Below are 12,303 nucleotides of genomic sequence, written 5' to 3' on the forward strand. Positions count from 1 at the left end.
ATATATATATGTATATATATATATATGTATATATATATATGTATATATGTATATATATATATGTATATATATATATGTATATATGTATATATATATATATGTATATATATATATGTATATATATATATGTATATATATACACACACCCAAGAGGGTGCCAAAAAGTTCCTGGCTTTAGGTAAAAGAAAATACTAGAGGATCAGTTAATTATGATTTTATTCAACATATTCCTCCCTCATATTTACACACCTATTGCAGTGGTCCTTCAGTTTCTCTAAGCCCTGTAAAAGAACTTGGAAGGTTGGGTCTCAAACTAGGCCTTTCGTGATACCTGTAAAGCCAGGAACTTTTCAGCACCCACTTGTGTGTGTGTATATATATATATATATATTTTTGTCATAGACTCAATAAATTTATATGTACGTTTCTCCTTTTTAAATAGCATTTTATCATTTTCAATTATTTTATTACAGAAAGTTTTATAACAGTTATCACTCCCGACTCATACAACTATCAACTTGTTCCTGAAGTTCCTGTTAACAATAAATCCTTCCTGACATTCCAATTGAAAGCAGCCGGCGATGCACACATTGCGCTCTCAGCCATGTACAGTGAGCTGCAAAGCAAAACTCATGAAATCGTTATCGGTGAGAACAACAAACGTTCACTGATTAGAGAGGGCTCATTGGGTTCGATCCGAGCTGAATCAATGACCATGAACGTCTTGAGCAACAAAGAGTTTCGATACTTCTGGGTGAGCTGGTTAAACCATCACATTGAGGTGGGTCGAGGCAAGAAACACGGCCAAGGAAGATTCCTTCATTGGCATGTCCCACCAAATAAGCAGTTCAATATAAATTGTCTTGCTGTCTCTACTGGAAAAGCTTCGAAGGGAAGATGGGAGTTTGTGGAACTGCTCGGTGAGTTATTGTTGATTATTTGTATTTGTTTTTGTTTTCTGTTTGTATTTTTTTTTTATATATATAATTTCCTGTTTTACCTTCTCTTTGAATGTTTCTTTGTTTGTTTCTCTAAGCCATGCGTCTCCTCCATAGCAAGGCACCTCTGCTTGTCCCTCTTATTATACTTTAGTCTTTAATCTTCTAGCATAAAGCTATCTCCTTCTCTGCTCAAATACTCTCTGCCCCTCTTAGTCATGTAGGTTTTTCAGCCTCTCCTTTTTCTTTTTTTTCTTCTTCTCTCTTTTTTCTTTTTCCTTTCGGTCTTGCAAATCGCTTGGCAACCTCACTAGTGCTGGTGTCACTTTAAGCAACAGCCAACCCACACAGTAAAGTAGTTAGTATTAGGAAGGGCATCTGGCCATAGAAGTTGTTCTAAGACTGATAATGAAACTCAACGCAGCCCTGTAGCTTGCTGGACCCTGCCAAACCATCCAACCAATGACGGCATGGAAAACAGTCATTAAATGATGATGATGACGATAATGATGACAGTGACGATAATAATGGCAATGACAATGACGATGATGATGACAATGATGACAACAGCGACGATGATAATGATGATAATGGTGACGATGATTATAATGATGATGATGATAATGATGATGATAATGATGACGATGAAAATGATGACGATGAAAATGATGACAATGAAAATGATGATGACAATGATGATGATGATGATGATGATGACAAAGACGATGCTGATGATAACAATGACAATGATAATTATGATGATGACAATGATGATGATGATGATGATGACAATGATGACAACAATGTTGATGACTTTTATGATGACAACGAAGATGATGATGAAGATGATGACAACAACAATGACGATAACGACGACAATAATGATGATGAATCGGTGTGAAAACAATGTGTCAAGGCTGGACCATGGAAAATGGATGTTAAATAATGATGATATTGACAATAAAAGAACAAAAAAAAAAAATAGAAGAAGAGATATTCTGCCAAAATATGTAACTACTCAATTGCAGTACTATGGCCCCTATGATTAACGACCTTTAGGACAGGGTTTGTAAAACATATAGGCATCAGCTTGCAAGGAGTTGTGCAATATTGGGGGTTACACTGAACGTGTGGGTCAAACTGAGTCATTCAGCTGATTATCGAATGTCATTTCACTCAGCTATTTTTTAATGCTTGTAGAATTATCTGTTAAATCAACCATTCTAGTTAGAATCAATATAATTGCTGGTTTCAAGAAGAGACGATTGGTTGATGTTGTGTTGCCAGGCACATTAATGTTATCTTCATCCATTTTGTTAGCATTATTGCTGTGTGTGTGTGTGTGTGTGTGTGTGTGTGTGTGTGTGTGTGTGTGTGTGTGTGTGTGTATGTATGTGTGTATGTATGTATGTATGTGTTTGGTTGTATGGTTATGAAGTTTGCTTCACAACCATGCATGGCATCTTTGGGCAAATGTTTTTTACTATAACTTTGAGTTGACCAATGCCTTGTGAGTGGAACAGTAGATGGAGATTGTGAGGAAGCCCATGTATGCATGTGTGTATGTGTGTGTGTGTGTGTGTGTGTATTGATTTTATTAACAGGAGTGAAATTCAGAGTTTCATTGGCTTTAATAGTTTTGATGTGTGAGAAAAAGTGGAATTAAGACATAAAAGTTGGTGGCAGGAAGAATATCAGGCCATAGAATATCTGCCTCAGTAAATTTCGTCTACCACATATCAGCTCAGCATATATGTATCTTGTATTTTAGGTGAGTGAGGGTACATGGCTCAGTGATTAGAGCATTGAGCTCACAGTCATGAGGTAGTGACCTCGGGCTCTGTGTTGTGTTTTTGAGCAAGACACTTTATTTCACATTGCTCCAATTCACTCAGTTGTAGAAAAAGTTGCAACATTATTGGTGCCAAACTGTATCAGCCTTTGCCTTTCCCTTGGATAACATCGGTGGCATGGAGAGGGGAAGCCGGTATGCATGGGCGACTGCTGGTCTTCCATAAACAACCTCGCCTGGACTTGTGCCTCAGAGGGGAACTTTCTAGGTGCAATCCCATGGTCATTTATAATCAAAGGGGCTTTTTACCCTTTATTGTAGGTGCAAGTATGGTTATGTGATTAAATAGTTCACTTTGCAGCCACGTGATTTCAGGGGCTGTTCAACTGTGTGATGCCTTGAACTAGTGCCTTCTACTATAGCTCCAGGGTAACTAATGGCTTGTGAGTAAATTGGTAGACAGAAACTGGGTGGAAGCTTGTTATATATATATATATATATATATTATATATCCGAGTTTGTATGATTATATATAGAAGAATATATTAATCAATGAAATTCCAACTTGGTCTGATTTTCACGCTTTGTTATTTACAATTTTTACAATATTGAAATAAACTAGTACTTTTATGTATTATGCAATCATCAGGTTTATGTAGTGACTGTTGTCAATTGTGGAACATGGCTGCCACTGCATAAACCTGATGATTGCATAACACATGAAAGTACTAGTTTATTGGAATATTGTAAAATTGCAAATAATAAAACATGAAAATCAGATTAAGTTGGAATTTCATTGATCAATATATATATATATATATATATATATATATAAATTCCATTGTTACCAGCGTCGTCTTCTAGCACTTGTGCTGGTGGCACATTAGAAAATCATTTGAGCGAGGTCGTTGCCAGTGCCGCTGGACTGGCTCCCGTGCAGGTGGCATGTAAAAAACACCATTTTGAGCATGGCCGTTGCCAGTATCGTGTGACTGGCCCTTGTGCTGGTGGCATGTAAAAGCACCCACTACACTCTCGGAGTGGTTGGTGTTAGGAAGGGCATCCAGCTGTAGAAACTCTGCCTGATCAGATTGGAGCTTGGTGCAGCCTTCTGGCTTGCCAGTCCTCAGTCAAATCGTGTAACCCATGCTAGCATGGATAGCGGACGTTAAACGATGATGATGATGATATACATATATATATATATCATTGTTTAACGTCTGCTTTCCATGCTGGCATGGGTTAGATGGTTTGACTGAGGATTGGCAAACCTAGAGGCTGCACCAGGCTCCAATCTAATTTGGCAAGGTTTCTACAGCTGGATGCCTTTCCTAATGCCCACCACTCCAAGAGTGTAGTGGGTGCTTTTTACATGCCACTGGCACAGGAGCTATTCAGGGAGCACTGGCATCAACCACACTCAAATGGTGCTTTTTATGTGATACTGGTACAGGTGCTAGTCAGGCGGCACTGGCATCAGCTACGCTCAAATGATGCTTCACAAACGAGACAACCAGTGTTTGTTTGTTTATGTCCTCTTAATGCAGTGGTTCAGCAAAAGAGACCAATAGAGTAAGTACCACACTTAAAAAAATAGCCTTGGTATCGATCTGCTTGACTAAAATCCTCCTAGGCATTACTCCAACATGGCCACTGAATGATTGAAACAAATAAAAGAATAAAATAAAAGAGTTCTCTAATTCTGTAATTAATCTTTAGACCCTTCCCTCTTTAGATAGCTTTATCCATATTTCTGTTTGTTTGTTTTGTTTGATCTTATATATTACTTCTTTTCTCTTTGTTAATTATTAATACAGAGGCTGGTTGCCTTTCACACAGTTTCCTTTCTTTTTTTTTCTTTGTTGGTCTTTATCTCCTCCTCTTTCACCTGGAAAAGTGCACAAGGTTGAGTAATTGAAAAAAAAAAAAAAAAAAAAAAACCAAAAAACCCACCAGTATGGGGGTGGAGAATAAAGAAAAGCAAGAATGAAAATTGGGAGATGGGTGAGAATGTAGAACAAGAATGAATACTGTTATACTTCGTTACATGCTTCCAATTCAAATGATGACTGTGTACATAATAAATATAATTATAAATGTAATTTGCTTGCATTTGTAATTGCATTATGTTTGCATCAGAAATTACCGTTCCATTTACGAAAATTTGAGACAACAGCATTTGAAATTTTTCAGAAAATGAAACCATGTTATACTACTAAAGCTTTCATTATTGAATTCACCCTACTCTATTTTATTTAACTCATGTAATATAAAAAAGAAACCCAAACAAAAAAACGTGTGTGTTAGTAATGAATAAATTCATTGTGACTAGTGAGTTTTTATGCTTTCATTATTTACTAACGACTAACAATTTCAAAATAATTCCAGTAAAAACTGATAAGGTTCCTTTTAACTGATGGAGTATAAAATATTATCAAATACATCAGGCCCGTTCTTTTTTATGTAACTCTCACAACATAATTGTACCTAAATTGCTTGAGATCAATTTCTAATTGTATGAGAGAGGCAACGTTTATATTACTTGTGAAAAATGTTGTTTTGGTCAGTGTAATTCAATGGAGATATACGTGGCATGTATGGATTCCATTTTGCGGTTTACTTTAAACTGAAAATGTCAGATGATAAATCAAAGTTTTGCAGCAATATTTTAAATAAAATATCAAAATTACAATTTAAATAATGAAAGGAAACTAATTTAAATGTGCACAAATAATTTCAGTTATAATAATAATAATAATAATAATGATGATGAGGATAATAACAAAATTAAACACTTTGGTACCTTGAAGAGTTAACAGCAACTAGCAGTAAAAAATTATTTTTGGTGCTTTTTAAAATTTACCATTTCATTCAGAGTGGCTTCTGAATATGTATATACATATAAAATTTAGATTCAGGTGAATATGGTACTTAAGTTTAGGCACCAGAATTAAGTATGGTATTATCCAAACAATTCCAAAATAAGGTGATTAAAGTCAGAATAAGCAACAAAGATATCCAAAGTTAATGCAGTACGATCGTTTCATGTGACTCCATTTAATTAAGCAATGTGAACATTACATCAAATATAAAGGTAAAATTCATTTATCACTAAATGTGACTAAAGGTCAGATATGGACTATATCGACACAAGCATGGCTCTATGGTTGACTATATACATATAGGTATATGATAGGATTGCTTCAATATTTCAGGGGTTGTCTGAAGTATCTAAGCAACCAGGGGATAGTTAAATCTGAAGGCACTCCTGGAGATTACTTATATAATCTCCACATAATTAAATCAATGGCTAACTAGCCCAATTGACTTGCTTCTTCTTGTGTTTGTTTCTCCATTTTCCACTTAAATATATATATATATATATATATATATATATATATGGTACCTATACACACATGCATTCATACATATATACGTACATGATGGGTTTTTTTCCAGTTTCCATTTACCAAATCCACTTCAGATGACCTAGGGCTATAGCAGGAAATGCTTGCCCAAAGTGCCACCTTAGAAGCCTCATAATTAGGAAGCAAACTTCTTAACCATATAGCCATGCGTGTGTCTATATAGTCCATATCTGACCCTTAGTCACATTTAGTGATGATTGAATGTTACCTTTATGGTAATATATCGTGCCTGGCTGTTTATATTAATTTTTTCTATATGCTTTAGCATTCCACTAAATCATCCATTGATTTCTATGGTAAATACATATATGCTGACTGGCAAATTTAGCTGACACCAGCTGATTGGGTGGCTCTCACTGATGAAACGTATAGAAATACGTGAAACTAGATGTTTAGTCAGATTCTCGATTTGGTCATGGGTTAGTTTCTTCCTCTATCAGCATATGTTTATGCATTTGCACTCTTCCTACAGCGCAAAGAGTATTTTACTCCTATTTTTAGCAATGTAAGTATCTCGGCATTCTTAGTCACATTTGGGACACACACACACAAAAGTATATATATATATATATATACACACACACACATCTTGGTATATATAAGCATGAAACACTTTTACACACAATCACACACATGTATGTGCATATAAACATATATAAATATACATACATATGTACATGCATGGAGCGCTCCATCGGTTACAACGATGAGGGTCCCAGCTGATACGATCAACAGAATAGCCTGCTCATGAAATTAACATGAAAGTGGCTGAGCACTCCGCAGACACATGTACCCTTAGCATAGCTCTCAAGGAGATTCAGCATGACACAGTGTGATAAGGCCGACCCTTTTGAAATACAGATACTACTCATTTTTGCCAGCTGATTGGACTGGAGCATCGTGAAATAAAGTGTCTTGCTCAAGGGTACAACGCGTTGCTGAGAATTGAACTCACGACCTTACGATCATGAGCCGAATGCCCTATCCACTAAGCCACACTCCTTCCTATGTACATGTATATACAAAAGATATACACTTATAAAATGGTAAATCCAACTAAACCATTGAGGCTCTGTTAATAAAATTAAGTCATTTGCATATTGGTGAAGCAGGAAAGCAAGAATTCCTGATCATTTTTATTGCTTAGCTTCTTATATGACACAATACCACACCTGACTACATCAGTGAGACAGTCCTGAAATGCATGATATCACAAGAATCATACTAACTTTATTTACATTCATTCTAAAGAAATTGAGAGTTCTTAAATGTAAGGGAGACAACTCTAAGCCTTTCTTATATCAATCATTTTTATTCTGTAACAGAATCATTATAGAATTGGGTTATTGACTTTAAAATTTTTCAACAGGATGCTAAATGCTAATTCTAGGGTTTATTTTAACCCTTTTGAGACACATGGTGTTTTGGTTTGTGTAGCCAAAAAGACTCTAAATTTTTTTTTTTTTTTGTATTGAGATACATCTACTGAAAGACGATCTCTGATTGGCTATTACACTTCAAAACCAACCATTCGCAACATTTCTTCCATCAGGCCAATGGATCTGCCTCAAAGTCCTTTCAGCTTGGGGGCCAATCAATAGGCTTGGATGTCACAAGAGGGCCTAAGCTTCTTGCACCTCTGTATACAGCCCTAGTGGCTAATTAAATGAAATAAAGAGGGCTAAGCTGTTATAAATAATTTTCGAAATAAATGACAATTTTTTTTGCAATTCATCCTTTTGTTTCCACTTTCCACTATTGATTTAATCTATAAAGAACTGCTTAAAAACTTTAAAATAATGTAGCTTATATAGATAAGGTATCATACACACACACACACAGTTAAATTGTGTCATAAATTATATATAATATAATATCATATAATAGTCTACAATATTGAAAGTGAAATAAGATAATTAAACTTATATGGCCTTTTTTCAATTAGATGCTTACGTTGATCCAAGTGGTAAGTTGTAATTCTATGTTTATTTTCACCATGTGTCTATCAACTTAGTTTGCATGAATCGCTTTCAGTTTTGTGTCACTTATTATTATTATCATTATTATTTCTTCTTCGGTTTGAAGTGTGTTCTATGTGCATGTACTGAAGTTCTTTTTTTTCTTTCTTTCATTCTCATATTTTCGTAGTTAAAATATGATGAATGTGCTTTTGTGTCTATGTACGCTGGTTCTGTCTTTAAATTTATGTATGTGTATACATATGTATACTCCTCTTCATTTCATTGTCATATATATGTACATCCGAGGGGGTGCTGAAAAGTTCCTGGCATTAAGGGTGTCGTGAAATGCCTGATTGGAGGCCCAACCTTCTGAGTTCTTTTATGTTTAGGAAAACTTGAAGGACCGTTGTAATCAATGTGTGAATCTGAGAGGGGAATATGTTGAATAAAATCATAATTAACTGATCCTTCTGTATTTTTATTTACCCCAAACCAGAATCTTTTCAGCGTCCCCTCATATTTGTACAATCATCTTTGATATATCTGTCTTTTCCATGCTGGCCTGAATTTCACTGGTCTCACAATGTCTGACTACTTGTCTTGGTTATTATCTTCTGGCTTGATCGCTTCTTATCCCCAGTGTATGTGTTATCTGCCTGCATGTGTATATGCATGCATGTATGTTTGTGTGTGTTAGAAAAAAATTGTTTTTTTTAATTAAAAATTATTCAAAAAAAATAACTTTAATAAGACAAATTGATACAGACAAGTTGAAAATACCATTTTTGTTTTTTGTGTAAATGTAAGTGCTTTTAGTTCTCTTCAGCTTTGCAAACAATTTTTTGTGTATGTATGTTTGTGAGTGTGTATGTACACGCACATGCATGTAGGCAAACTGAAAACAAACACTTTGGTCATGAAAAGGCATTTTACTATAATACAATTTACTCATAGAATATAATGTGTACAAATATTTATTTTTTTGTCACAGTTTTAATTATTGTTAACCATCAATGCTGAAGATTACATCTTTGCACCTGCTATGGAATAAATGCTGCCCTTTCTCTCCCAGAACTTACTTAAATTGTTGTTAAACTTATAATGATTAAATGTAGTCTTTTGGCTTTTGGAATATCTAAGTACAGAGCTTTCAATATGGTGTGGCACTATGTGGAAAATTTTGTTGAGCACTGTCTGGCATAGAAGAGCACAATTGACTATCTGTCTCTTTTTTTCTTCTTTTTTAAATGTTTATTAATTATAGGCACAGGCTTGGCTGTGTAAGTAAGACGTGTGCTTCCTAACCATATGGTTCTAGGTTCAGTCCCATTGCATGGCACCTTGGACTAGTGTCTTCTGTTATAGCCCTGGTCTGATCAAGGCCTTGTGAATGGAAACTGAAAGAAGCCCATATATATGTCTGTGCACGCGTGCATGCACATTTATTTGTCACCCACCACTACTTGATAACTGGTGTTAACTTTGTAGTTCAGCAAAGGACATCGATAGAATCAGTAATAAAAAAAATAAATAAATGAATAAATAAGGGTTCATTCGTTTTACCCTTCAAAGTAATGTGTTAGCCTGACCACAATCCAAAGGGTGAAACAAGGCAGAAGAGTTCATTCAAGAAGGAGAGCGTCTCTTTCATCCAAGATTAATAATGGCGTCAATTGAATTTATTACTCATGTAGCTATGTCATTCAGACATCTCACCTCATCCTTCCATACGATATTTATTCGTCTATCTTTATTGTCTGTCCGTTTGTCTCCTGCAATTGAATGCTAACATGCTTGCTTACATACTAAGTAAGAATGTTAACATTCGTCATTAAGTAACGCCTAGTCGTTTACTTTTAAAATCTATTTTACAAAACGATGTCTTCATTTATTTTTCTTCATTTTCATGTGCAAAATTTTATCGTTTCTCTATGTATGAAGTTTAAAATTTGTAAACCCAGCAAATTTAGAAGCGAGAATTAAAAAAAAACAAAAAAACTTAAATATAACGTTGTTACCTCCCCTGTTTTTGTTATTTCCCTTTGAACGGTTTGAGTTTCTATAATTTATAAATATACAGAGAATCATCGTTTTACTTACAAACATACCGAAGCATTGAGAGAACTTACAAGTGGACACTCACCAGGCAAGAAACAACAGTCAAATTTCTATTTCCCTAATATCACACCCTGCAGGCGTAAAACAAGGAGGGATATTTTGGAAAATGTAATCTTTGATATGCCATGTCTGAAAGAAGTATTCGCTGCTCTTTGACTGAAACAGCTACTTTTATCGTTGGTCTTGTGGATCGGAACCAACAGTCGGCTGGAGAGTGTGGTGGTGGTGGGAATAAACAGCGCCAACCTTCCTATTGCTATCACGACAATTATCACAATAATATTCATCACACAACAACCTTTATCACCACTAATTTTATACATCGGTAACATAAATATCCAGGAGTTGATTGGAGACTCTTATAATTACCCTAGCAGCCTAATCTACCATTTTAAAACTATAAGAACATTTTAGAATCACTGTATCTGGCATGAGGGTTGTAGGGATGAGACAGTGTCCTCATTGTTGTTGTTGGTGGTGGTGGTGATGGTGGGGTTAGTTACAAACTTTGATCAAAAAGTTTACTTGACCCATTGAATTCCGGGACTAATGCACGACTGTATTTTTATCAGCAGTAGAGGTTGCAATAAACTGAGCTTTATCTCCCCCAAACCACTACAGTTACCTTTATATAGTCACTTGATCTACTAGAAATATCAGTGAAGTTTCCCTTCTACATGATATCTATAGTCCTAGATACACTATATATAAATATGAGCACTTCATTTTTGAGGCTCTGCTGAAGCTATAAGGTGATACACAAGCACTCAACTATTAGTGCATTGCTTCTTATAGCAGAAACAGCTGTAAGCTAATGGAAGTTCATTATATAATTTCTTGTTTCATAGTCATTTATTCAATTTCATATTACGCTCTGTACTTGACTAACACTTTTTTTTCTGAAGCATATGTATATTGAGTTTTACACCTGGTTATTAGTATCACTATACCTAAGCAAAATAATAATAGTAATTTTGGCACAAGGCCAGCAATTTTGGGGAAGGGGCTAAAACAATTAAATTGATCCCAAAGCAAAACAGGCATGAAAGGCAAAGTTGACTTTGGTGGAATTTGAACTCAGAATGTAAAGACAAAGTGCCACTAAGCATTTTGCCTGGTGTGCTAATGATTCTGCCTGCTCACTGCCCTAATAATAATAATAATAATAATTGTTTTGTCTTGCGATAAAAGATGGGCTACAGCAAATATTCTGCTCAGATTTGCTTGTCCGTTGTTTGACCTTAACCAGTTGAGCATGTCCCTTAGTGGCTGATGATATGTGCATCTTTGATCACTGAGCAGAAGTAGTGGGGGAGCATCATAGCCATGTATTGCGAGGAATTCTTTGGGGTTTCAATAATTCACCTCTGGAAACATGGGTGTTTCATTCAACATCCTTAAACAATTGTTATTCAGGGACCTTTTGAAGGGGATGGGCTACTTGACCTAAAGAAAATTCTAACTGGGCTCCACCTGCAAGGTCATGTATTGTTTATCTTGATATAAGGTCACCATGTCACCCACATGTAGTTGTAATGCATGTGCCTGGTGTACCCTTATCAGACGGGTAGTCATGATGGGTATACTGGGCTTTGTATATTTTACCTCAGTATCACTTTGATGGTATGCACTGTTCTCAATGTCAGTGTGCATACTCGACAGAGTGTAAATACCTTGAGAGAAAAGTTGGACCTCAGAAGCTTCAGATGTGGTGTGCAAGAGAGACGATTGTGTTGGTATGGTCATGTGACGTGAATGGATGAGGATAGCTGTGTGAAAAAGTGCCACACCCGAGCAGTTGAGAGACCTTGTGGAAGAGGTAGACCCAGGAAGACCTGGGATGAGGTGGTGAAGCATGACCTTCGAACATTAGGCCTCACTGAGGCAATGGCTAGTGACTGAGACCTTTGGAAATATGCTGTGCTTGAGAAGACCCGGCAAACCAAGTGAGACCATAATCCATGGCCTATGCCAGGAGTGTAACCAGCCCACTTACATTCCTTCTCATGCAAGCATGGAAATGTGGACGTCAAATGTCGATTGAGGTGATTCTGCCCCCCCCCCCC

At 35.9% G+C, this 12,303-nt stretch overlaps 1 protein-coding gene across 2 annotated transcripts in view; it reads left to right on the top strand.

The window, feature by feature from the left end:
• LOC106882433 (uncharacterized) overlaps positions 1 to 12,303 on the top strand; it is a 200,540-nt gene that overhangs the window by 134,795 nt on the left and 53,442 nt on the right. The window contains exons 6-7 of one of the 2 annotated variants that reach the window (XM_052973727.1): positions 474 to 920; positions 8,104 to 8,124. In XM_052973727.1, coding sequence (XP_052829687.1) covers positions 474 to 920; positions 8,104 to 8,124 — 468 coding nt within the window. The remainder of the gene's footprint in view (positions 1 to 473; positions 921 to 8,103; positions 8,125 to 12,303) is intronic. The other variant, XM_052973728.1, reaches the window with a different exon arrangement.

The sequence above is a fragment of the Octopus bimaculoides genome, chromosome 16, assembly GCF_001194135.2.
Source record: "Octopus bimaculoides isolate UCB-OBI-ISO-001 chromosome 16, ASM119413v2, whole genome shotgun sequence".
Taxonomy (NCBI): domain Eukaryota; kingdom Metazoa; phylum Mollusca; class Cephalopoda; order Octopoda; family Octopodidae; genus Octopus; species Octopus bimaculoides.